Here is a 26251-nt window from a genome sequence, read left to right on the forward strand (position 1 = left end):
TAAAAGACATTAAAAACGATTAATAAACAATAGTTGTTTGTATTTCATACTATCTGCATCCTGTGGTTTTACTTGTTGATTCAACTACAATGATAAACTTCATGAGACATAATTAGGTATATATTTTTTTGTAATTTTATATATTTGTTGCAGTATGTTTCTTATTGATTCTAAGATATTTTCATAGAATTATAAAAGAATACAAAACATATAAAATATATTTTAGTATCATTCATAAGTTTCCTTATATTTAAATGTAAATGTTTGGAGCAGGGACCCCCAAACTATTTTGGACAAGTGACCCCCTTTTCCAAAAAAAAAAACTGTTAAGACCCCCCATGGCCAAATTACCTACTTTTAAGATCAATTATTATTATCATTCATTCTGACTTAGGTCAATAGAAGACAGAGTGAGAATTAAGAATAAGTTTTATATCGACCCCTTTGGGAATCCCTGCTTTAGAGATTCTTAATAATTACTTAAATGCGTATTATAAAAATGTTAGGAAGACAATTTTATATGTAAACTTTATATGAAAATGTAATTTTATTCCATAAAATATGCCAATGTGCCAATTTAACTGTAGTTTAATGATGGAATAATCTAAGATTAGTGTGACTGAGGACAATATTATGTTCATTGCACGCCTCGATAACCTCTTGATCATTGTTGGAGCCGGACGGACTACCGATATATTCAACTCCGCACTGCAAATTATATACAAATATTATGTAGGAATAATACACATAGTACAAGTTTACGATAATTCGGCAAGTGTTTTTTTTTTTTGTAAAAAAAAGTAGCTTCTTACTTTATACCAAAAAAAAAAAATTTTTGGGTGTTTTTTTTTAATTCATAAACAAGTTTAAAAAATGTATTTGAATTTAAATGGAAATCTATAGGCAGCACAATGATTCTTTGTTTTTTTTTTTAAATAAAAAATACAATGCTATTTAAATTTTTTTGTAATGAAATAAATATAACTAACCTGCACAGCTCTATCGATATTGTCTCTGAAGGGGAAGAAGGCGTCAGAGGCGAGGGCGACCTTGTCCAGCTGTTTTAGCCATTCCTCGCGCTCCGCCTCCGACAACGGCGCGGGTGCTTCGCCCTCGAACAGAGACTTCCACTGCTCTAGAGGTAGATCTGAACCTGTGCCCAAATATATAACTTAAAAATTTCTTAAGGAAGAAAATGGTCATGTGGCATTGGCAACACTCTTTGTAATTTTGCAAAATATTTTTTTTAATTCACATAGATGGATTGTATGAAAGAGGATATGCGTAAGAAGGGGGTAAATTCAGATATGACGGCTGATAAGAGATGTATGGAGGAGTAGTACATACTGTGCTGACCCTCCGTAGAGATAAGGACAGGTTGATAATGATGAAGATTTTTTTTTAATACAAATACAATATTTATGATAAGTTATTTTTTAGCATTGATATTTTCAGATTTACTACTTTTGTTATAATTGACTGTAATAATTTTTTTACACAGATCAACGATACCTTTGACGATACGATACGTTGTCTATGGATTACATACTGAATTCTTAACGCTTTTCTGGAAACCATAGAGTTTGATCGCTCATTGCTGTCATCTAGTAATCTAAAGGAAAAATTAGAACTATATCGTATACTAACCGACGGTGCCAAGGACGTAGTTATCAATGGCGTTGGCCTGCAGCGCGCGGGAGACGCCATGTCGGAAGCGCATGTTGCGCACGCGCATGTGTCTGCGCGCCCACCACAGCGCCGCCTTGCCGCCCGCCAGCCGCGTGCAGTGGATACGCGACTGCTGCCCCGCGCCTATACCTACCACCTGACACACCACCACAGTATTCACAATCAACAGTTTATAATCTATGTCTTTTACTCTTTGCTCGTCATTCTGTTACGAATAATGGAGTCAAATAAAACAGTTACTTAACATTTATGTTGCTCTTATTTATACGCTGTCATATACACTGTCAATATCTGCTCTAATACCATCTACCAACACATAAATAGACTACTTATAATTTAATCGTTAATTTATCCATTCTTTTTTTATCAAATTATGTCTACCCTAACCCCTGCCCCCATTTCAATTTTATTTTACTATTGCAAATAGAGATTTTTAAATTTAAAGGTGGTCATTAAATTTAAAAATCTGGTCGGTCTGGTCTGAATAAAGTCGTGTTTTTTTTTTTTATTATTTGCCATTGTTATGTGTTTTTTTGCTGTTATTATAAATGTTATCGTGTAAACTAGTATGAAAGTAAGTACAGTGTCAAATTGGTTGCGTACTGTAAAAATGCTATGCAGTTGTTTTTAAATAAAAAATAAAATAAAAAAACGTTGCTCTTATTTATACGCTGTCAATGTCTGCTCTAATACCACCTACCAACACATACGGTGTTATCACATGAACGCGACTCGATAACTTAATTAGTATGTGTTCTTTCAGACTATGTTTTACATCTGTGCCAAATAACAGTTAGTTTCGGATAGCTGTTCTGGAGATACCTAATAACATCCATCCGTCTATCTATACATTCGAACTACCTGTCGCCCGCGACTCTATCCATATGGAGTTAAAAAAACTTAATAAGTAGCCTATGTATTCTTCCAGACTATAGTCTATATCTGTGTCATCTGAGCTATTGAGATACCTTCAAACAAACATCCATACATCCATCCATTTAAACTTTTGCATAAGTAAGAATATTAGCAGTAAGAAGTAATTCCTACTTATGCATAGAAAATAACCTATAAGTAAAACAGTTATAGTCTGACTAGGATTTTTTTTTAAATTTGTAGTAAGTTTTCCAACATTGTTTTAAATATATTGTAAATGAAAGTTGTATTTATGAAAATAGACGTGTATTTCGAAATTATATAAAAAAAAATATACATTTACCTGTCCGTCTCTAGCATAGCACACAGAGTTACTCTGAGTATACTTCAGAGCTATAGTAGCCACAATAAGATCCCGGACTGCACTCTCGGGTAGATTTTTATTTTTAGTAACAATATTCTTGAATAGATCCGGTGTTATTTTGGCATCATTTCGTCTTTGTTCCAAAGTTAAACCGAATATTGTCTTTTGCTCCATCAATGAAGGTGTGTAAGATGGATCCATCTGGAATTTAGGTTGTATTTTAACACTAAAGTACTTTTAATAGATACACAGACTACAGATGACTTGGCTGCAATCTATTTGAGTTCAAATAATCTATTTTAACTGCATTACTTAAATGTTTTAATTTCTAAACATGTAGATAAATTCTGTGTACAATATCTGAAGCCAATAAAGTGAAGTTTATTTCAAAATTAAGACATTACTAGCTGTCAGCCGCGATTTTGTCTGCTAACTACTTAAACTAAAAAAAAAACTAACTAAACCTCTATGTTCCGCCAGACTAGGTTCTAAATCTTTGTCAAATTTCAGCAAGATCAATTTGGCTAATTTGGGAATACTTAACAACAAATATCCATACATCCATCCATTTAAACATTATCATTTAGATATATTATTAGTAAGACTTACTTTTTTTTTCAAATAAATATTAACAAAATTGTAGAGTCTATCTGTATGTCTGTAAGCAAGATTATAAAAAATATAAACAAACCTGTAATACACAGTAATTGCCTCCCTTCTTCTTGCTAAGTATTTGCAGAGCTTCAGATGTGTACTGCGGAGCTATGATACCGTCCGACACCTCGCGGGAGATGATACGTGCGGTGACGTCATCACAAACATCCGACAGCGCCACAAAGTCCCCGAACGAACTCATGCGATCTGCGCCGCGAGCGCGAGCGTATGCGCACGCTAGTGGCGTCAGTTGCGACAACAAGTCGCTCACCATGCATACAGATGCCTGTTTTATTTCATATAATTACTTAATAATAATGGCTATTTAACCGATATACGACGAAGAGCATGGAGAGAAGCATCCTAGGTAACAAAATAGTCAAACTATCAGACAAAAAAATAATAGACGCAGTACACCACACCTTAAGTGGAAATGGGCGGGACACGTGATGCGCGCAAAGGATAACAGATGGATAAAGGAAACAATCCTATGGTCTGGCCCGGGAAAAGACGACAGAATGAGAGGACCCAAAGCCCGGTGAGACGACATAATAAAAGTAGCAGGAAAATCCTGGTAGAAAACTTCCCCATCCCATCCTTTCGTATTAAAAAAAGGATGGGAAGGGAAAGAGGACTAAAATTAGGTCTTCGGCACCACACTCATCAAACTGTACCCGGAATTGCTTCCACTTCACGTCTGTCTTCTGTGTGGTCGTGGTATTTCACTGAGCGAGACCAATTCGTGCACTAAACAAATATTTTTGTTGTGGGATCTACCACTGTTGTCATCTGTCATTAAACATTTATTCAGTCTCTACAAAAATGCTAGAATTTAACCATAATAAAAAAAGTATATAATCGTACCTCTTCCTCAGTCAATGGTAGACCAACAGCTGCCCCAGCTGGGGAGACATGCTTAAAACTGGCAGCGGCTGGAAGTCCCAGAGCCTCTTTCAGTTCTTTCACCAGTTGCCAGGCGTTGAGAGCATCACACAGATTGATAAAGCCCGGAGAACCATTCAGAACGGTCAGAGGCAATTTATCTAATGTTGTGAACAACTGAGCCGGCTTTTGGTGGGGGTTCATGCCTGAAATTATGAACCTATTTGTCAATCATAACAGTCACCCTGTCTTCAGGGGGAAGTCTGGCTTATGTGGGATTTGAACTACTATAACCCCCTCAGTAGCAAAAGTCAAGTGCATATAAGTGGGTTCCGGGATCTCTAAGAAACACTCTGAAACCCTCAGAACTTAACTTCCCGGGAGATGCATAAGTCTCCCTTTGTCTCCACAGTATAACGGCAAAATGGTACCATGCTAAGTCATGACGCACTTTCTTCTCCGGACGACAATCATGGCCTACACAGACTTATTCTGATCAAATTGATGACATACTCAAGTAGGGACGTATTAAGACCACACGAGACATGTATTTTTGTATTGATGTCTGAGACCATATTTAACAATTACGCACCATATCTTAACGTGAGCTGGGATTGTCCTGCTGAGTACTGCTTTCGGAAGTAATCAGATATAGCCAGGTCATACTCTGATGTATGAGTGAAGGCCTTTAAAGCTAACTTTTGCCTGAAAATAATTCATATAAGTATAATAGTATCTATATATATAAAAGAAAGTCGGGTTAGTTACACTATTTATAACTCAAGATTGGTCGAACTGATTTAGCTGAAAATTGATGGGGAGGTAGCTTAGAACTAGGACATAGGAACTTTTTTATCTTGTGTGCATTTTTTTATTCCGCGCGGACGGAGTCGCGAGTCAAAGCTAGTATTTTATAAAAGTACTGAATTAAGATGATTGTAGTGAAATTTATATTATGTCATCAAACAGTAAGCTTGATTTAACAGCAAGTTATTAAATGATCTGTAAAAAACCTTGTTTCCAATGATGTCTGATGATCTTTAGTATTCTTTAGTTCTTCGATGATTGATTCATAATCCTTAGGATCACAGATAACAGTAACTCTATCATGGTTCTTAGCAGCAGCACGGAGTAGAGTCACACCACCAATATCTATGTTCTCCACAGCATCAGCAACTGTCACGTCAGGTTTAGCAACTGTTTCCACGAACGGATACAAGTTGCAAACAACAACACTGATCATATCAAACTTCTGACGTTTCATGTCAGCCTGGTCGGAATCTGTCAACCTGGTGAAAAACATCGAAGTGTTTATAAATGCTGCTTAAACATTAGTACAAATGTATATTGTCATCTCAGTTGTATTAAGGAAAATGAGAGTGTTTTTTTTTATGATTGTTTCTGTAGTGAAAATACCCTACATTGGCAATAGAGAGGATTCCTGTATCATCATTGGTTCACTATACGTCCCCACCGAGGGGCTCAGAGCCTACCCAAAGTTAGGGGTGACTAGGCAATAGTCAATCACCCTGGCCAAGTGCTAGTTGGTTGACTTCACATATATCTTTGAATTTCTTCTCAGATATGTGCAGGTAGCATCACGATGTTTTCCTTCACCGTAAGAAGGTCGGATAAATGTACATATGTAAATCGAAAACACATCATTTCATTGCAAGTCAAGTGCTTAACCCCTGAGTCACCAACACTCTTTTTCTTATAGCATTATATATTCCTGTATATTCCATATAGATTCCTGTTTAGCAATTTGGAAAGGTCAGATATATTTAAAGGTAATAGATTTTAGATAAATACTATGACTGACATTTTATTTTTACAGATGCTGTAAACTTTTACGTTTAGAATTATTGTTATGGTCACAGTCTGAAAAAACGCATAGATTTTTTTAACGAACGAAGTCGCGAGCGAAATTTTGTCAAATAATGAAGAAAATTGGTGTTGAGAAACTGTACCTAGATAGTATACCGGCATGTACAGCCGGGTGCAACGACTTTACTCGACCGCCAAGCATTTCTGGTGCCCCGGTGATGTCCGATACGTCAAGAACTTTGAGACCGGCATTACGAAGCGCGGTCGCGGTCCCTCCGCTGCCCACTAACCCCAGGCCAATGTCCGATAAGCACTTCGCTAGAGGCAAAAGCCCCGCCTTATCAGAAACACTCAGAAGAGCTGTAAAAAAATAATTGATTTAATCAATAAATATTTTTGGTGACTGCATCTATTGCACCTGTGTGTTGTGATAATACTACAGATTAATAATCTAACTAAATTCAAATAATAAATCTAACAATCAATCCCAAAAATTAAATCAATTTAAGTCTTCAGGGTTGATTGGTAATTTTTTTTTTGGACTGTCCGTAATTAAACCATATCAAATAGAAGCAATATTAAATATGCTCAGTATGAATATATCCGTCAGTATAGATATATAGTTAATCATATCACTTTTTCTTAAAGCACACTAAAATTAATAAAAAAATGACTTGCCTAATTTTCCATTGGCTGCCATGTCCTTGCGTTTCTGTATTTGATAATAGACTGATGTTGTGCCTCTAGCAAGTATTACAGTAACTTGACCTCTTCAACAGGGGTCCTGATAACAGATAATTTTGTTTGTTCTTTATTCTTCAGGGCTGTTAAAACGGTTGTTATTTAGAACTTTAATTAAGACAGAATTTGTACAGAAGAACCAACTTCGCAAATTAAATGAAACTAGAAGACCCATAAAATTTATTTAATTAATTAATTATTTGGAGACCATAATTCTATTGGGGTGTTACTTTCAGTCCATGAAAGTGTAAATTGATTCTTTAAAATAAAGAGAACCAATAAAAACAGAAAAACAGAAAAAAAAATTAAGGCTTGCAATGCATCTGTGGTTCCTCTGGTATTGCAAATGCAAATTCCATGGGCGTCAATGAACACCTTTGTGTTCCCGCTACTTGTTTTCCTCCATGTCTTATAAACAAAAACTTACTTCCACCTTAATTGTATATAGTACTTTAAAAATTAAATTATATTGTCCGGTGTCAGGTATTAAAAATTAATATATTTTCATTTGTGACAACCCTATTATATTTGTTAATATGATGAAAATAATGATACAATTGCAAAGAGTACATCTAATAAACAATATTCAAGACTAAATAAAACTAGTAAACATGTTTGATAATTTTGATTTACAACTCAGAAATTTGTATGATGTAATAATGATGTTAAGTCAACCCATCTGAATAAATCTTTTATGAGATCCTCTAAAAAAAGACAGTTCTTTTTGTTGGATCAAAGTATCTTAATTCCCATAGTTATATAAGTGAACCAACTAAAAACAAAGAACTTCAATCATCATTTATGTAGCTATCTAGATATAGAAATGGATAAGGATGTATACAAAAGGTGATTTTGGGGACTGGCCGTATGTTATGCAGTTAATCCATGCCACTGTAAGCCCTAAATAAATAAAAGTAGAACTACCAAACTGTTTTAAGTCTATCCCACACCCCACGATCGTAACAGTCTGTAGCCATGATTACTAGTAGCTTAAGTAAACACTGGCCGGAACACTGTCGACCGCAACTCCGTCAAAAAAACTAAGTAGCCTATGTGTTCTTCTTGACTCCTGACTATGTTCTACATAATATGCCACATTTCATCAGGATCCGTTGAGCCGTTCTAGAGATACCTTCTAACAAACATGCATCCATCCATCAAAACTTTCTCATATTCTATAGTAAGATAGAATGCTTTAATTCTTACTATTTTGCATTATTTATTTTAATGACTTCAAAATATTTGGTGCATTAATGTTTAGTTTCGCAACTGTTTTTAACCTCACCTGTACCTCATGGTTTTACACAGGTTTCACGAAGGTTAGGACTGATAGTTGAGTTTTTATAAACTAATTAATTACACTTAAGTCCATACCTTTTATTATTATGAACCAAGATTTTTGGATAGCTTGTTGTTTAATTACTTACTTTTTGCTATGCGTTTAATTTTTAAACTTTACTGATAAGAAACTTTACAATTATCGCGCCACAAAATTAAAAATAAAACAAACGAGATTTTCAATTGTCAATCAAAGAAATTCAGGGTGTGTTCCGATATGCACTGCGACCACTGTAGAGTGTGACGTCAATTCAGTATACTGTGAAGCCGTTCCTTTATAGCCAGTTGTAATGGTTACGAGTTAAAACGGAACGCAATCTCGTATACTGTCAGCCGCATTTTTTGACGCGACATTAAAATGAGTGTATTCAAGTTTTCTAGTACATTAAAAAAAACTGTTTTGGAGTACTGTCAAATTAAAAATATTTTAATTAATATTAATTAAAAATTGAATTTATAATGTAATAAAAATAAGTATTTTTTCATAAAAAGAATATGTTTTTCATTATCAACACAGTCTAATAAGGTTAATTTTTGCAATTCTTCCATTGTTTTATTTATTAATCCAAACTAATTACAGAACTTTAACATTTCTGATTAAACTGTAGTTTTGTTTATAAGATGTGAGGCACTCGGGTGGTTTTGACTGATCACGTGATCAAAGTACTGCGAGTACCTTACCTCGAAAACGCCAGTGCTCACAGTAGAATATGGCGGCGATTTATGACGTCATATATTTCCCTAGGGTACTGCGGCAGTGTACTGGCAGTCCATAACGGAACGAATTTTTCTACAGTGATAGCACTATGCAGTGCTCGCAGTATATATCGGAACATACCCTCAATGACGGGTGCGATGCTATAACAAATAGCATATTAAAGCCATGCCATCAAGCCAAATTGTAGATTATAGATAATAAATAATGTGAAAGTGACTTTCGTAGTCTGTTCATGAAAATAATTCACTCTTTTTTTGTCATCGTCAGTTGTCAGTGTCAACTGTCATTATCAAGTGTCACTAAAAATCACATGGAAATTGATGGAAATAAAATGTTTTGATTGCAACAAAACAAATACGATTTAGAGTAATTGTTTAACAATGTCTCTTCCATTGATATCTACAAAACCTCCAGGAAAGAGCTGGAGAGAAATTAATCAAGAACGAAAAGCATTAAAACGTCAAAGAAACGAGGAAAAAATAATAAAACGTGAGAAGAGGTTAGCTTTAGAAAAGGAAGTAGAAGTGAAAGCTAAAGAAGAAGCAGAGATAGAAAAGAAAAATGCTGAAATATCAACAATCAGCATTGCGGTTCCAGGTTCAATTTTGGAAAATGCACAATCAGCGGAATTGCGAACATATTTGGCGGGACAAATTGCTCGAGCCGCTTGCATTTTTTGTGTTGATGAAGTCATTGTCTACGATGATATTGGAGATAAACTAGATACAAAAAAATCAAAATTGGAAGATGCTGAAGGATTAAAAATAGCTCGAAAAAGTTGCGTGCAGTTAGCTCGTATTCTTCAGTATTTAGAATGCCCCCAATACCTTAGGAAACATTTTTTCCCCATACACAAAGATTTGGAATTTGCAGGTTTATTAAATCCTTTAGATGCACCACATCATTTAAGAATGTCTAATGACTTTAAATTCAGGTATGAAAATTAATAAAGCACAAGAAAAGTTGTTCACAATTATGCCTGATCCTTTTGTTCATTCTGCAGCTCTTAAAATTCATTATATTAGTAAAGGTACACAAAGATATACATTTTTTTTATTTCAGGGAAGGGATAACAATGAACAAGAAAGTAAAACCAGGTAGAGGTTCACAAGTAAATGTTGGATTGTTACAAGATGTATCTTCTGACAAATTATTAAACCCTGGCATTAGGGTTACTGTTAAAATGCTACCTGCTGTAGAAGGCAGTAAGAAGCTAAAGGGTAAAATAGTGAGCCTCGCAACCCCAAGAGCTGAGACAGGTGTTTATTGGGGCTACACTGTAAGGATTGCAACTAATTTAAGTCAAATATTTACACAATCTCCTTATAAGGATGGGTAAGAACAAATCAGAATTTATATTTAATTTGATTATACACTTATTTTACTTAACTTCTTGGTCATAATATTAAAGTACCTCATAATCTTTAAAAATGTAAGATCCAACACTCATTTCTTGTTTTCCCAGATATGATTTGACTATAGGAACTTCAGACAGAGGTACTCCCATTGATGACCTACCAGATAAAGGTGTCAAATACAACCATGCTTTGATAGTATTTGGAGGGTTACAGGGCATTGAGGCTGCATTAGAAAGTGATGAACAACTGAAAGTAGATGATGCCAGTTTGTTATTCAATCATTACATAAATGTTTTACCCAATCAAGGATCTAGAACTATCAGGACTGAAGAAGCAGTACTTGTGGCTCTTTCCAGTTTGCGAAGCAAGTTAAAAGCGGAAAATGAACCAATGATTTTTAAAGAAACCGGCATAGCAACAAGTTCAATATTCCCACAGCAAAAACAAGACATTTCAGATAATTCGGGAATTGAAAATAATGCAGATTTAAGTAGATTTGATTAAAAGATGTCATTTAAAAAAATAACTGTACTTTTATTTGATATTAATTGTACAAAAATAGAAATGGAAGACCATTGGACCCTTATACATTCAAAGTTCTAACAAACTTTACTCTTAAACCCTATATAAAATTTATTTAATAGCTAACGTTTTTTACAGCTCATACCATTTTTTTCTTAAACCATTATTCAGTATTTTTAACTTTATCAATAGCTGTTTGTACAGTATCTCTGAGTAACTTGATTGTTGCCATTTGATCTTTTGACCCGGTAACAGCTGTCCCTGATACTATCATATTTGCTCCAGCCTAGAAATTGAACATTACACAATTATTTACATATAGTAAAAATTTGTACAGATATTACAGCAGTAACAATGTAAAAAAAAATATATATTTCCATCAGGAGAATAATCCATGAAACAAATACATGAATAAGTCACAATGAAATAGTAATCCTTAAAGACAATTAACTAGACTTAAGGTATTTTAATTTTATAAATCTTAAAATTTATTCAAAAAACCTAAAAGTATCTAGTTCCTTCAAACATAATTTTTTTTTAATTTTTGTGTTACTTTGAAGCAGGTAGTATGAAGAATTGAAAGCATAGTAATTAACTCACATTAGCACAACAATCTATTGTAGAAGGTCCTACACCACCATCTACTTCAATATTTAGTAGTGGGTAATGTTTTCTGAGATACTGGACTTTTGCCATTTGGTCCTCCATGAATTTTTGACCTCCAAACCCTGGCTCTACTGTCATAATGAGCACCATATCTGCAACAGAAATATATTCTTCTACCTCCTCCACAGGTGTGCCTGGCTTGATTGCAACTCCAGCCTGAAAAATATACAAAATTATTTCATTAGGTGAAATATGGTAATTTTTTTTTCATCAATGAATGCACTAGTCCCTGCAGATACAATTTATCATATTTTATTTTACTGTAGAAAAAACTTTTAATGGTTCAACTCTCGCTTTATTTTGTATTCAGGGCTACAAAGATTTTTTGTATGAACATATGAAGTTAACTTGTAAGGAGAGTCACTGGCACTAAATGTGATAATATGGTGTAGTTAATTAATTAAATCAGATGTTAATGCATTGGTACCTTCATTCCATGTTCCTTTATTTTTCTACAAATCTCTTCGACATTTGTTACAGGTTCAATGTGGAATGTATACTGGTTCACACCTGCATCAGCCATAGGTGCTATCCACTGTAAGATTGATGTTAAATTTTGTATAGTAACTATAAAGATAAATAAAGCAGGGATAGATCAACAGTGACAACTATCGGTTAGATGAGTAGAAGATATAAAAACAGAAAAATAGATTTGATGACTTCACCTCATCAAGATGAAGTGAAACAAGCATGATCCCATTCTTTTCTATCCTTTTTAATCTATCCCTATGATGTACTATTCTAAAATGAATTCTCAGTTTTTTTTTCAAGACTACTAACTTAATAATAAAACAATTAACACAACGCAATTACCTGTTCAGGTCTGGATACCATCATATGGGTTTCAAAAAAAGCATCTTTAATGTGATTCCGCAAACATTTTACAATTGGATGGCCAAAGGTTAAGTTGGGAACAAAGTGTCCATCCATCACATCTAAATGCAAGTAATCTGCACCATTATCCATTAGTCTTTGAGATTCCTCAAATAATTTGGATAAGTCTGAGTTCAGAATGGATGGTCCTATAAGAGCTTTTAATGAACGACTCATGTTGTATATTGGCCAAAATAAGTTAAAATATTGGTAAATACGATTACTGCAATATTTAACAAGGTTGAATGAAGGTTAACCTTATGCTTACATCAAAATAAGATAATTGAGGTTATGTTATGTTTATTTTCCAAACATTATGTCAATGTCATTGTAAAAACAGAACAGAGACAAAGACAACAAGGCCTTCCGCTACTTTGTAAATAATTTTTGTAGTCCAATATAATTTGGGATCCATTGGCGATTAGGGTGGGGGTCCTGATCGTCGACAAAGATGGTCCCGGGAAGACGGTGACATAGCGTGGTCCTATGTTACCGTAACACCTAGAGTAACGGGCAGATTCCTGTCCCGGGTAGTAAAGTGCTGAGGATTCCGGTGCGTTCTTCGGAGATCCCGGAACCTTCTCTGATTGCACTCGAGGCTGGCCACCGAGGGGGTTTTAGTGGGTCAAATCCCACATAACCCTGTCTTCCCCCCAGAAGGCAGGGTATCTTTCGAAGATTTCCCCCCCGATACCAAAAAAAAAAAAAGTCCAATATAATTTAATGTAATATAAATATTTAGTTATCAAAATGTAATAAATTACAAACATAAACTAAATGGGCGTTTAGTTCATATGATTCAAACACATTTTAATACCTGTAACATTTTTAAACAAAGTATATTGAACCATCTGGATTACTTAACACCCGTTTCATCTTTTTCAGCGAATTTAAACACTGTTTATATAAATGCTTTTTATATTTATGGAAAACATTCAGTATTTAAGCATATTAGTTATTTTTCATATTCTCATCTGCAATCATGTTGAATGTAATTGCAACTTTAACAGATGTGACGATTCACATATTTCTCTATGTAAATTTGAGGCGAGTATTATGTTATTTCAAGTAACCGTAAGCAACACCAGCAGAACTCTGTTGACCTGATCCATAAAGAATATACGAAATGTTTTATTATTTTAGACTAATGATCCAGTAAACCATTGCATCGAGTACGAAAAAACAGTTAGAACGAGCAAAGATAAGCAAGATATTCTGGACAAAATAAATAGTAGACGGGATAAAGTGGCATCGGGTGATATTCGTTCTCTACCTTCTGCTGAAAATATGATGAAAATGGTTAGTTATAGATGTATGTTGGTAACATTTTTACATTCTTAGATCTTTGTAAAGCAGAATTGAGGACTGTATAGAAAAAAACATTTATTAAATCGTATTATTTTCTCCTACTACTGTCTTATTAAAATTTGTATCCACCACCATAACCACGTTTTATTATCATTCCATTCTCAGGTATGGAGTGATAGTTTACAAAGTTCTGCTCAACGATGGGCAGACCGTTGTTTGCCATTTAAAGAATTGGACTATAAATATGTTTGTGGAGATTCGGGTAATTTAATTTTTCATACGCAAAATTATACTTCGGTAGTTATGAGCATTTTTCTTCCGGCAAGTTAATAAGTGAGAATTGTTTGATGGCATACGATGGAAAAGCCAACGTTCGATGATGGATGGATCTCTTACATTACATTACATAAATATTAAATATATTGTTTTAAGAATATACCATAAGGTTGTGTAAACACTTATTGCAAAAAAAAAGTTGTTAATGAATAATAAATACTCTCTCTTTACACACATTTCTTTGAGACTCGGACGAAGGTACTATAACTTTTTATAATAATACAGATGGCGTTAAAATCGGTCAAAATATCGCAACAGTGGTTGGCGATTCGCCCGGTCTGACGCCGGCGATATTAGTGGACGTATGGTACATGGAACTTTTGAACATGAACTATTCCTTAATATCACGATATCGTCAGTACGTTACATTTTTATATTATACACTCATAAACGTCTAGTGGTTCTCCTTAGTGTAGATTTAGTATGAGAAATCTACATTAAGGTCACTTTGAATGCGACAATTAGATATAAGTTATTTTTCCATTACTGTATTATTTTAGAGCTAATCAAACACGTCAACATCATTATGACTACTTCACACAACTAGCTTGGGCAGTATCCTATCAAGTAGGATGTGGTGGAGTTAAATTTAAGGTGAGCTTATAGTTTTAGCGATTTACTATAATTATTTTCAGAAAAATAAAGCAGAAACATTTATTTATTCAACAAAATTTATAAACACAATTTATTCAAGTAAGGATTTGTAGATAGAGCACGTAATACATAACGTAATTATCCCAATATAGTTTTGTCTTCAATGTAAAATGTTGTCGGTTAGAGAAAATCAATGTTGGTTTAGTACAGAAACTAGTGTATACTAGAATTGTTATGTAAAAATTTTTCATGAGATATAAAAAAAGTTGAAACATAGGTTCAAAATATACCTTTACTAATTTCAATGTCATCATTATTTCTTATGCGATTACCGATTCGATATACATTTAAGAAGTATGAAATAAATAATAAAATAGAAATCAAATAGTTCCTAGCAAATTAATTTGGTATAAGAATTTATAAATTTTACTTTCAAAAGGAGTTGACGAACGACAGAAGAAATAGAACAATCAATAGATTGGTTTGTAATTTCTCGCCAAGTGGTAATGAAATCGGGCAACCAGTATATCACGAAGGTTATCCTTGCTCTCAATGTCCTTTTGATGGATCCTGCGACATGAAATATAGATTTTTGTGCAGTAAGTCTTTTAGTCCTATAATATAAGAAGTCCACACAAACAGTTACAAAGCGGCGTACAACATTTCCCTTCATTATCTTTCGCCTAATACTATTTTAAAAATAGATTACCTTTCAATTTTTTAATAGAACACCTCTCGCACTTCTACGCTTTTCCATCTCAGAAAATTCTTAAAATTTGTCCATAATGAGCTAACCTATCGTCTCATTTATCTTTATTTTTTATCTACTATTTAACGATTATAACTATAAAAAGAACAAAATGGAATTGCCACCCTCAGATAAATCCCCAGGGGAACGAGATCCGTTCGTAACTATGTTTCATTCGTTTCTTAGATGCTGAATTTCAAGAAAATAGCAAAGGAATTATGAACAACAGTAATGAAGAAGTTATTATTAGTAACAATCATAATGCTTCAACTAATGCAAAACTAACAAATACTAGTGGAAATATAACGAACATTAAACAGCCATTAAATACGGACAAATATTCCAACGCTGTTCTTGACAATTTTCGTTCAGAACATGGTGAAGAAAACGTAACAGGATATGATTATTTCGCTCACATATTACACCTTACTAGTTCTACTGAAAAAGCTACAAGTCCTTTAAAAACCTGCAAAGACGTAATACCAGTTGAAGATTTTATTGAGATATTTAAGAAACGTTTGTTAAAAGATCAAACGTTAAAACAATATTTATTAGCATCAAAAGTATTGGAAGGTAAAGAAAATCTTGAAAATGGCTACAATGATGCCACCGTAGCTGATATTATAAATCATATTCATAGTACTAAAACAACACCAACAACTAATAAACCAACTGAGCCGGATTATTTTAACTCAACTTTACTTGCCAATTTAGTTGAGGCAGTAATATTTAAAAATAACGGTACGAAAGAAAAGATATTTTACAGTTTGTAATTTAATAATTTTTTGGTATGATAAGTCATTACCTTATTCCAGATAATTTATCCACAATAGATGCAGTAGAAGATTCTACCAATTCGATGTCAGATGTTAGTGCCATAAAAATTAAAGCTGAATATGGAGAAGTTATGACTAATTTATATTCTACTGGACATTATTTCTTTCCTGAAGATGACAATGAACAGAATGCTAACGAAACTACAGAATCGTATTATGATAATACTAGTCCCGCTGTTTCTGATATTGTACTGGAAATACAGGAATTAAAACGAGGTCAAGGAACCAAAGATTTTTTGGATGAAATTATTGATTCTGATTTTGATACAGATAATGTAACTAAGTTTGATTTTCCATCATCTACTTTGTTAAATTCGGATGAAAATGGTAATTAAATTCCAATTATTAATAGCACAAAGTCGGACACAAATAAAGAGAACTAAAATATAGTTATGCTACCCACAGGAAGTGATAAGATTTTGCCAGAAAATATTAAAATTACATTGACAAAGGTACCTTGGAATAGACGTAAACGATCATCACTAAAGGTACAAACAGATATGAAGTTTCAAATAAGTGACAAAGATCGGAAAAGAAAGAGTTATAAAGAACGAAATAGTGAAGACATTCGCGTAATTAATTATGAGGATTTATTGAGAAAACTTGCATCAGATTTAGGGGCCCTGAAACTAAATGAGCGATTTCATTGCACTGGAGCAATTTCTAATTCGACCCAAATTAAATCATTTTTTGTCACATTGTTTTTTATTATTTTAAATTTAATTTACTAAGAAATCCGTAATAAAAGACCAACGTTCAAATATTGTCTATTTTTGATTATAAGTTTACTTCTTTGCCCTCTATAATATAAAGGAAAGTACAAGTATGTTTTGGTTTGAAATATTTATATTTCGTTAGAGCAATAAAAAAAACACATAGATAAATAAATAAATAATAATTTTCATGTAAAAATGATAAAACAAGACAACATAAGAAAAAGCACAAAAGAGTAATTACCGTCTTTCCGGATTCCATTACAAAAACATTTTCCAAATAGATTTTGTTTCTTATTTTCCTTCCACGTTTCTCTGATTTTTCTTAAAACGTTATAATATAGCTCACTATAATACAAATTTTCGTTATTATTTCTTTCACTCTTTCTCATAATTCTTTTGTAGATCAATGGGTAATTTTTGTTTCTATTATCATCCCTTTTAGCTCTTCCAGACAAATTATAGCAGAAGCAATCGCTGGTTTCTTTGTCTTTTCTTTCCTCTATATTTATTAAAGTACTGGTTAGCAATTTCTTTTTAAACGAATCATCTAAATGTTCTAATTTATCTATATTTTTGTTATTAGAAATTACTTGTCTTCGAGAATTTCTACGACGAACATCGAGGGATCGCCGTTCACAGTAATCGTCATCTATTTCTGTAGTGGTAACAACATCATCCGTTTCTTCAGTACTTGGGACTAGTTTGTTTCTATCCATATAATCACGAGTGCATGTGGACGTACGTGTGCAACCATCAACGTAACCTGGTGGTGTTCGTGAACCGCGGTTACTGGGGTCATTGTCAAAAATAACGCTGCCGTTACAGTCAGTCATTTGTGTAACTGTCCAGGTACAAGTAAGTTTGCGAGTACAATGTTTCATACGTACAAAAGGCGTATTCGCTGTTATTTCTTTTGTGATAGGGGCTATAGTTGATTCTTTAGTTATAATACCCTGACGTCGAGCATCCATACCTTTGTTTCGAAGTTGCATTAACTCATCAAATGATAAATATTTTTCTGTAATCGAAGGCAGTTCCCTGTTCAGATTAGTTGTTACCGATATTAGAGTTATAGGTTCAATACTGGTCGATACTGTTTTCATCTTCGTGTGTTTCAACTTCTTATTTGACAATGTCGTATATCGAACAGCTGTTTTAAATTGCGATGTTTTTTTCTGTAGAGTATCATCCATTTGCCAAAAAGGCATTAAAGTTGTATACCTCGGTTCACTTCTTTTATGTCTTTGCCTGAAATTAAAAGTTGAAGCAATGAGAATTATACGAATTAGTGTGAAAAGCTCAAGAATGTGTTTTATTACCTGCCTGTAAAAAGGATTATTTTCTTTTCTTTTGTAAATATCTACTAAATCAAGTCTTTCTTTCGCTGGTACGTGTGTTGAAAGTTTATTCTGCACGTTTTCTCGTCCAATTCGTTCACGTAAATGTAAGTTAGGTAATAAATCGTAGTGGTAGAACGTACCAGAGTTTTGACTAACCACATTTGTGAATTCATCTTGTGTTCTTCGAGAATTTGAACAAATCATTTGAGGGTTATTTTTTAAGCATTGGCAATAACTGATCCATGCTGTGGTTCTTTGAGTGGTTGTAGTGTGCGAGTCGCAAGAGCATATTGAATAATGGAACGGCAAAGTTGCTTGTATATTTTGACTTGTTTGAGTCCAACATTCATTTTTATGTCCCCTTGTGCATTCACCTATTTTTTGCCTATCGCAATTACTTCGTAAAGGGTTTTTTGTAAAGGGTAAATTAGTCTTTCTAGTGCAAGAAGGCTCTTGTTTAAGTTTTAGAGAGTCCTGTTTGTTGAATGAGGTTAAAGAATAGATAGAGTCGAATTTTTGTGGTCCAGATTCGATTTTCCTATTCTTCAAATTTAAATTATTGGGTGAGTCAAGTCCGTGGAATACCCGCCAGGGATTTTCTACTTGACGATAATTGTGATCTTTAAGTTTAGATTGATTTATTGACTTTTCCCAAAAGTTATGTTGAGGATATCGTTTTACAGCAGCTTAAATATAGTTAATAAGATTAACATTTCTTTTTTATTTGAAAGCAATATATTTAATTATTTTAAATTACTTACCGTGAGTGTTGTTCATTGATATCGTAGTTAGCTTCCGACTTTTTACTTTGTTTTTAGACATGTTATTTCGAAATAAATCAGTGTTATTCGACAAATTAATGATCCTTAGTAAACTACTAACAGGTGGTGTTTGTGATGTTTGCTTTTCATCTAAAATATAATAAAATAATATTAGCTTTAGTATACCAGATTTTAAAAAGAATTTATAATCTCCAGGTAGTCTTCCCCTTTATTCTCTGCCTCGACGCATCGAGGGCGAGACGTCTACGTGTATTTTACGAATAAACGCCCGCCGTTCAGCCATTACAGTCAAAAAGTATCTGGCTATTTATATACGAGTAGCAACTATTACCTTCACGTTGTACTTTGTTACATAGTCCCTTATATTTGTCGTCTGGTACCATGTCCTCGGGACATTGGGTAGCAGGGTATCCAAATAAGTATACTGGTTTTTCCGGAACATTACCTTTGGGAGCAAAGTTGCATACGAGCCTTAGTACTCGTACATTTTCTAACTAAAAAGTTTTAAATTTAATTTATTATTTTAATATTTAAAATTTATTACTTTAATATTTAAATTTATTATTTTAATATTTAAAATTATTATTTTAATAGTTAATGTATTTACATAGAAGCTTGCCTGCCCGCATCCTACGCTATCGGTGTTTGCCCAAATTAATTGCGTAAAATATCTTGTTCTATTATCAGTCCTGTGTAAATCAGATATTAAATCCGTTAAAAACTCTCATATATTTGATATATTTTAATCTAATCATATTATTTTGTATAGTTTGTAATTATTTCTATGCAAATCTTTAGGATAAAACCCTTTGAGAGTTTAATTCCATACGTAAAAAGGTTATTTTTATTTAAATCTTGCGGTATTAAAATTCGTAAAGGGTCAAGTTAGTTTATTATATAATAAAAATTTATATGAAATGCATTATATACTCATTGTAATACGTGACGCTTGTTCTGTAGTCGATTGATTGCATAAACCATATTTCTATAAAATTCGCAATGTTAAAGTTTGAAGACAATTCAGACATCGTAGCTATGTTTTGGCCAACTTCAATACTTTCTGTAAAAACAAAAAAAATCAGTGGATTATACCTAATTTCGCCTTTGAAACTATTCTTTTTTCAAATTAAAACCGAAGAATTGATAAACAAACTGCACATTTTTTTTTGTAAAACACTTTTTGTACATTACTATGATATCAAATAATACTGGGACTCAACATTCCGACCGCTATGAGACAAGCTGAGGACAGAGCAGTATGGAGGCAGGTCGTCGACACATTGGTGAAGACAATTCAAGACATGATCTTCAGTAATGAAGAGCACGAAGAATAATAACATCATTAGCTTTTATAATCTCACTCCACTTTATCTCTGAATTTTCACAAAATAACTGTAAAGATGAAATATTCTAATGGCCGCTTTGATGTTATTTTTACTAATTTCGGCGTGACATCGAAAATAGATATACAGGTAAATTAAGAACGTTCAAAAATTAGGTTGTAGATTGTTTGAGTTAAGAAATTAATGAATTCGTCTCACCTAGATTGCGACAATAGTCTTCTTTGTGCGGCTGAGTTGATGGATCGCACTGGTCGGCCCACCGTTGTGCGAAAACCGCTAATTCATCGGACCAAACCTTTAAACGATAAAGCATTACAAATTCTATTTATCCCAAAGAAATAGTTTAAGAAATTATGATTTCATTTAACCACAAGTTTCAAATCAGTTTAAAAAAAAATTATGAATAGGAAAAATGAATGAAGAATGAAAGTAGGTAGCATAAAAAGGTGGAGTAAAAGTAATTCAAAGGAAAACCAATTAGATTGTTTTTGAGCTACATCATATCTATTATTTATTAAAAACTAGCTTTTACCCGCGACTCTGTCCGCGCGGAATAAAAAAATGCACACAAGATAAAAAAGTTCCTATGTCCGTCTCCTAGTTCTAAGCTACCTCCCCATCAATTTTCAGTCAAATCGATTCAGCCGTTCTTGAGTTATAAATAGTGTAACTAACACGACTTTCTTTTATATATATAGATTATGGTTCCTACAATTTTCCTCATATTTCCTGCTCCCGGTAGATTCTTTGATCGACCTAATGCAATGAAATTTCTCCTCGAGTTAATTCTGTCCACAATTGATTTGATATCTTCTTGTGTTAGTTTAGTATTTTCATCGTATTTCATACATGAGGTACTTGGTCCTGATTTCTAATAAAAACATAATTAATAAAATTTCTATAAATAAATGTAAAAACTAAATTACATCATAAAAAAATTCTTAGAAGATGTTCTTACTGGAAACAAACAAAGAGTATGGTTAGCACATATTTCACAGTAATTGTTAGACAAACCACTAGCAGAATAAACGTAAAACAAAATTACAATTAATTTGTCTTTTAGCATAATAAAATATATGTATATAAGAAAATTGTTGACACATTTAAAATATCATAAAGTCCATAAAGCCTACGAGATTCACGATACTGAAATTTATTTAATGTCAGTCGTCAGCTATAATGGAATTTAACCTCTGTTATGTTTTTTATGTTTTACATTCTAGTTACAATGAAATCATATACGTTGGATATACATTGCATAATTATTCAAAACAGTGATGTTTCTAATTGGGAACTTAATACCAAACAAACAGTTGCATCATCAAATCGACAAAGTGGTGACGTTTAATTTTTAATATAATATTTAAAACTTGTAACTTATTAGTGGATTTAACGTTTTATTTGAAAACTAACTGAACTCCGCGACAACGTCCGCGCGGAATTAAAAGAAAACTTTTTTAGTGGACTATGTGTTCTTTCAGACTATGTTCTACATCTATGCCAAATTTCATCAAGATCCGTTGAGCCGTTCCGGAGGTAACTTTTAACAAACATCCATCCACCCTTCTAAACTTACGCATTTATAATATTAGTAAGATAAATAAAATTCAAGCCTTATTAATTTTTATCGATTATATTTCAGATATGTTTGATTATACAATTGGAACTGCGAGTTATCAAACATATTTTAAAAATTCAAAAAGAAGCAATATCACATACAATTTAAAATCTAACATCTTTGATAAAATGTTGTCAGATGAAATGTTAATTATACAACAGAATCTACAGAGAAAAGACATAAATCAGATACCTTCTGTGCATATTTCTACAGGGAATAATGCTCCGACACCGACACTTGAGGTTAAACAAAAGTGGTCGGTGATGAATTTTCTATCGAATGCTATATCATTGAATGAATCACAAGAATTTACAGCAACTAAAAGACAAAATAAAACCGATATTAAATTCCTAACAATCAATAATAAAAGTCAATCAGGTGACAAAAATAAACAACAATGTTGTAACAATTCAAGAGATAAAATCGTAGAACTTCGTAGTTTAAATGATATAACACCTGATATAGTGACATCAGAATATTTACAGCATGGAAAAATATGCACATGTATGAACACAAATACATACACAAGTTGCAATCATCGATGTACAGCTCCTAATATTCAAGAACATTCCCAATTTCATAGAAGTAACACTGACCATCTCTGCTCTAGAACTATAACTAGAAGTCAAGGCACACAACCAAATATACCGTTTTATATAACGACTGAAATGTATAACTTATATACGGTTACACCATACCCTATATATTACCAATGGATAAATGATGTAACAAAGAAAAAATCCAAACATAGAAAAAATAAAAAACCACCTGAACATCTCGATGACGAATATTATGACTACAGTGAAGAAAATAATAGTCAAGAAAATACTGATTTTAATGATGACAATATTGAAAAAATTAAATACAAAATAAATCCAGATAAAGATGAAGATAAAGGTAAGTCATCTGAAGAAAAAGATGTGGTTATTAATGTTGAATATAAAGACATGGAAACCCCAAACAGTGAAAAGAACGAAGATGGTGTAATAGACGATATTCTCGAACAAGGAGAAATACAAGTTTCTAACACAGATAAATTCACTAATCAAATTTTTAGCGATTTAAAAAAGTATTACAATGATGTCGTGATAAAAGACTGTTACTGTTCTTCAGCTATTGGAATTACTAAAAGATTTCAGTGTTTCTTATGTTTATTTTTGTTATTGTTAAAAAACTTGTAACTTATAGTTTTGAGAAACAAATACATTTTAATTTTTTTTTTCAAAAACTTAAATGTGGACTTGGCCTTGTAAAATAAATATATAAATTGTTATTAAAAATGTTGAACTTTTAAATTTTACTTAGTATGAGGTACCAAATTGTATCTTTCTCTGAAAGATACTTTTCCTTATCATGCATTTTCCACCCTTTCTTATGTTATCTTATCCTTATATATTCTGTCATTTTGTGCGTTAAAGCTATTTAAAAGATGCAAGGTTTGTTCGTTTTTTTATATTGAATTAACTAGATATATCGCATAAATATACTACACACTAGTTAAAAAAGCAATACATTTCAATATCACGACATCTGAACGAAAGAAAACAATTTCTTACATGATGACAACATAAAATTTACTACAGCTAGTGACAAAGAGGCAAAAATAGAGCCTGTAGCACACTGCTGCGATGGCGGAAAGAAAACTGATGCGATGCGAAGTTTAATATGATATGTTCATAACTTTAGTTCAGACGGGCTGCTGTACACGAAACTTGTTAAAGTAGAACATCGGTATAGTTACTTTATTAAGAATCTTACACTTCGAAATTTGGGCTATGGCACAGTAATATCAATTTATTTCTAGACTAGCTTTTGCCCACGACTTCGTCTGCGTAGTATTAAAAGGGTAAAATGAATCTCTTGTGTTACCCGAGACTATACCTGTGTCAAATTTCAAGATGTGTTGAACCGTCACGTAGTCGAAATAACACTGTGCGGCGTTTCCATTTCGGTTATCTTTTTCGGCTGTGTACTGAAGCCTCAAGACGTAATGTGTTCCGTGTCACTGCTAAATTATCGATTTGGTCTTTTGGCTGAAAATGAGTGTAGTTACGAGCGACGTAACAGCAACAACTTATCTTAATAAAAGTTTAACGATAGTAGGCTGTTTGTACTATAAAAGTAACCTTCATAATATGTATAAGGAGATAATAACTTTCTTTTAACAATCTGCGTAGTTGACGTAGTTTTTGGTCACCGAACATGAATCATAAAGGTTAACGTTGCTGAGATCTTTATCTCAAATATTTCGAGATGGAAATGAATGACATAATGCCTGGTTTACATTATGCCAGTACAGTAGGACAGTAGTGTTCAAAATCGGCATACAAGTGGCATAATGTAAACTACCTGGCGGTAGTGAGCCAAAACAGTCCATACCATCCCAGAGATACTGTTCTACTGTACTGGCATAATGGGTGCATGTAAAGTGAAGCGCACCTTTCTAAAATTTATATTAAACAAACAACTCAAGTAGGCTCGGTGTGCATTACCTAGCTTGCCTATGCCGCCCTAAAGTCGAGCAAAAAGATGAAATAAAAAAAGTTTCTTACTTTAATTTAATAGTTAATTTTTGTTAAAAAAACATTTATTACGTCAATTAAGGTACACGTTGCACATAATTTTCAAATAACAATCGTTATTTATTAATCAATGAGCAATATTCAACTACATAGGTACATTTTTTCTAGAAATTGTATACAATTTTAATATACGATTTTAAAAATAAACTTTACGAATAGTTTATAGACATTTTGGTGTATCGACAGCAAGGAAATTAAATAATGTCTGCATGGAGCTATGAGTACGGAGTTACTTGTTTATCAGATTACGGTTATCCATGTTCACGAACCGTTTGCGGTTACTTTGATAGCCATATTGCGAAACATGAACGCTATATTAACGTCAATAATGCAATTTTTAACTAAATATCAATACTGATATTAAAGTACCGAATATTTTTAAATTATCGTTTGTGAATTATTTTTAGTGACTATATTGACTCCATTTTTATGTTCTCTGAATTCAGATTATGAAGAAGATATGCAGTTATTGGCACCGGCAACACTTCTAATAAAACAAAGAAAGAGAAGAAGATATTGGATACATCCAGTAAATACAAAAAGAGAGACTAAAGGCGAGTTTCATTGTCTCGTTAAAGAGCTTGAGAGTGATGCTGAAAAATTTCATCAGTATTTTAGAATGTCTAACTTCTGACGCGTCACAACACAACAAAATGGCGCGTGCACACTAGTCCGACCCGCTGTGTCGTGTCGCTACGCCGTCCCCCGCACCTCATCCATCCTGACGCGGACCGGGATCGCTTCTGACGCGACACAACACAAGCCGTCACAACACACTGCGTCAGAGAAGTGTGCACGCAACCATATTAATTGTATGAGATCGATACCTTTCTGATGCATCACGACACAACACGTCAGACAAATGTGAATGCGGCTTTACTAATATTATAAATGCGAATGTTTGGATGGATGGATGAAAATGTTTGTTTGAAGACATCTCCGGAACGAATCAACAGATGTTAACGAAATTTGGCACAGATGTATATTAGTCTTGTTAAAACACACACATTAAGTTTTTTTTTAATTCCGTGGGAACAAAGTTTCGGGTGACAACTAGTATACTTATAAAGTCAGTTTATTGTTAAAAATATTAAGTTAAATGTTAAGCTTGTACCATTCTTTTTAATTAAGTTGTGGTTGAATTGTAAGGTTTCATATATAAATGATAAGATAATTCTTTTTTTTTTTAAACAATAGGTAAATTACGCTGTGAAACTATGGAACTCCTTACCTCTCTCTATTAGATGCAGTAAAAGTATTGAATCGTTTAAAAAACATGTCAAAGATCACTATCTGCAGCTCTAATTTGGCTATATATATATTGCTGAAATATTGTATTATTTGATTTTCTCTTATTAATATTTCTATTGTTTTTATTTATATTTCTTATCACGGTTCGTGTGCACCCTACCGATTTGGTTTACTTAGCTTAATTTCTACCCAAAGGTTGTCTGGCAGAGATCGCTGCTTAGCGATAAGACCGCCTTTTGTGAAAATCCTGTTGTACTTTCTTTTTTTTGTAACTCCATGATAGTGCACAATA

At 33.1% G+C, this 26251-nt stretch overlaps 5 protein-coding genes across 5 annotated transcripts; 2 read left to right on the forward strand and 3 right to left on the reverse strand.

Annotated features, from left to right (window-relative positions):
* Window positions 1–491: 491 nt before the first annotated feature.
* On the reverse strand, window positions 492–6655 carry LOC106720783 (bifunctional purine biosynthesis protein ATIC). The gene is made up of 9 exons (XM_045678867.1): window positions 6433–6655; window positions 5476–5751; window positions 5055–5167; window positions 4445–4668; window positions 3618–3866; window positions 2906–3127; window positions 1648–1825; window positions 990–1153; window positions 492–708 (listed from the first exon to the last, which is right to left on the reverse strand). Exons 1-9 carry the CDS (start codon window positions 6489–6491, stop codon window positions 589–591), a joined length of 1605 nt encoding a protein of 534 aa, XP_045534823.1. The 5' UTR covers window positions 6492–6655; the 3' UTR covers window positions 492–588.
* A 2699-nt stretch (window positions 6656–9354) lies between these two features.
* On the forward strand, window positions 9355–10948 carry LOC106720634 (putative methyltransferase C9orf114). The gene is made up of 3 exons (XM_014515355.2): window positions 9355–10020; window positions 10149–10421; window positions 10552–10948. Exons 1-3 carry the CDS (start codon window positions 9467–9469, stop codon window positions 10946–10948), a joined length of 1224 nt encoding a protein of 407 aa, XP_014370841.2. The 5' UTR covers window positions 9355–9466.
* A 79-nt stretch (window positions 10949–11027) lies between these two features.
* Window positions 11028–12812, reverse strand: LOC106720636 (ribulose-phosphate 3-epimerase). The gene is made up of 4 exons (XM_014515356.2): window positions 12446–12812; window positions 12060–12167; window positions 11567–11788; window positions 11028–11252 (listed from the first exon to the last, which is right to left on the reverse strand). The coding sequence occupies exons 1-4, from the start codon at window positions 12680–12682 to the stop codon at window positions 11130–11132; spliced, it is 690 nt and encodes a 229-aa protein (XP_014370842.2). The 5' UTR covers window positions 12683–12812; the 3' UTR covers window positions 11028–11129.
* A 675-nt stretch (window positions 12813–13487) lies between these two features.
* On the forward strand, window positions 13488–17138 carry LOC106720576. The gene is made up of 10 exons (XM_045679057.1): window positions 13488–13496; window positions 13649–13804; window positions 13979–14075; window positions 14375–14507; window positions 14650–14743; window positions 15183–15342; window positions 15678–16232; window positions 16307–16654; window positions 16733–17019; window positions 17112–17138. Exons 1-10 carry the CDS (start codon window positions 13488–13490, stop codon window positions 17136–17138), a joined length of 1866 nt encoding a protein of 621 aa, XP_045535013.1.
* Window positions 17139–17228: 90 nt separating this feature from the next.
* LOC106720575 lies at window positions 17229–21371 on the reverse strand. The gene is made up of 7 exons (XM_045679058.1): window positions 21221–21371; window positions 20707–20803; window positions 20096–20225; window positions 19773–19854; window positions 19497–19659; window positions 19145–19294; window positions 17229–19069 (listed from the first exon to the last, which is right to left on the reverse strand). Exons 1-7 carry the CDS (start codon window positions 21353–21355, stop codon window positions 17229–17231), a joined length of 2598 nt encoding a protein of 865 aa, XP_045535014.1. The 5' UTR covers window positions 21356–21371.
* Between the last annotated feature and the right edge of the window lie 4880 nt (window positions 21372–26251).

This window comes from Papilio machaon, chromosome 8 (genome assembly GCF_912999745.1).
Source record: "Papilio machaon chromosome 8, ilPapMach1.1, whole genome shotgun sequence".
In the NCBI taxonomy this organism is placed as follows: Eukaryota; Metazoa; Arthropoda; class Insecta; order Lepidoptera; family Papilionidae; genus Papilio; species Papilio machaon.

Excerpts from the sequence above, each read along its gene's own strand:
- LOC106720575 (XM_045679058.1), bottom strand. The coding sequence starts at position 21,355 with ATGAAATACGATGAAAATACTAAACTAACACAAGAAGATATCAAATCA. Across the intron at positions 20,226-20,706 it reads AGACTATTGTCGCAATCTAG|AAAGTATTGAAGTTGGCCAA; the intron begins GTGAGACGAATT and ends TTGTTTTTACAG. Across the intron at positions 19,295-19,496 it reads TAACAAAGTACAACGTGAAG|ATGAAAAGCAAACATCACAA; the intron begins GTAATAGTTGCT and ends ATTATATTTTAG.
- LOC106720576 (XM_045679057.1), top strand. Across the intron at positions 16,233-16,306 it reads AGTAATATTTAAAAATAACG|ATAATTTATCCACAATAGAT; the intron begins GTACGAAAGAAA and ends ACCTTATTCCAG. Across the intron at positions 16,655-16,732 it reads GTTAAATTCGGATGAAAATG|GAAGTGATAAGATTTTGCCA; the intron begins GTAATTAAATTC and ends TGCTACCCACAG.
- LOC106720634 (XM_014515355.2), top strand. The coding sequence starts at position 9,467 with ATGTCTCTTCCATTGATATCTACAAAACCTCCAGGAAAGAGCTGGAGA. Across the intron at positions 10,021-10,148 it reads TCTAATGACTTTAAATTCAG|GGAAGGGATAACAATGAACA; the intron begins GTATGAAAATTA and ends TTTTTATTTCAG. Across the intron at positions 10,422-10,551 it reads CAATCTCCTTATAAGGATGG|ATATGATTTGACTATAGGAA; the intron begins GTAAGAACAAAT and ends TTGTTTTCCCAG.
- LOC106720636 (XM_014515356.2), bottom strand. The coding sequence starts at position 12,682 with ATGAGTCGTTCATTAAAAGCTCTTATAGGACCATCCATTCTGAACTCA. Across the intron at positions 11,789-12,059 it reads TAAAGGAACATGGAATGAAG|GCTGGAGTTGCAATCAAGCC; the intron begins GTACCAATGCAT and ends TATATTTTTCAG. Across the intron at positions 11,253-11,566 it reads CAATAGATTGTTGTGCTAAT|GCTGGAGCAAATATGATAGT; the intron begins GTGAGTTAATTA and ends TTCAATTTCTAG.
- LOC106720783 (XM_045678867.1), bottom strand. The coding sequence starts at position 6,491 with ATGCTTGGCGGTCGAGTAAAGTCGTTGCACCCGGCTGTACATGCCGGT. Across the intron at positions 3,128-3,617 it reads GCAATTACTGTGTATTACAG|ATGGATCCATCTTACACACC; the intron begins GTTTGTTTATAT and ends CCTAAATTCCAG. Across the intron at positions 1,154-1,647 it reads CTACGTCCTTGGCACCGTCG|GTTCAGATCTACCTCTAGAG; the intron begins GTTAGTATACGA and ends ATTTGGGCACAG.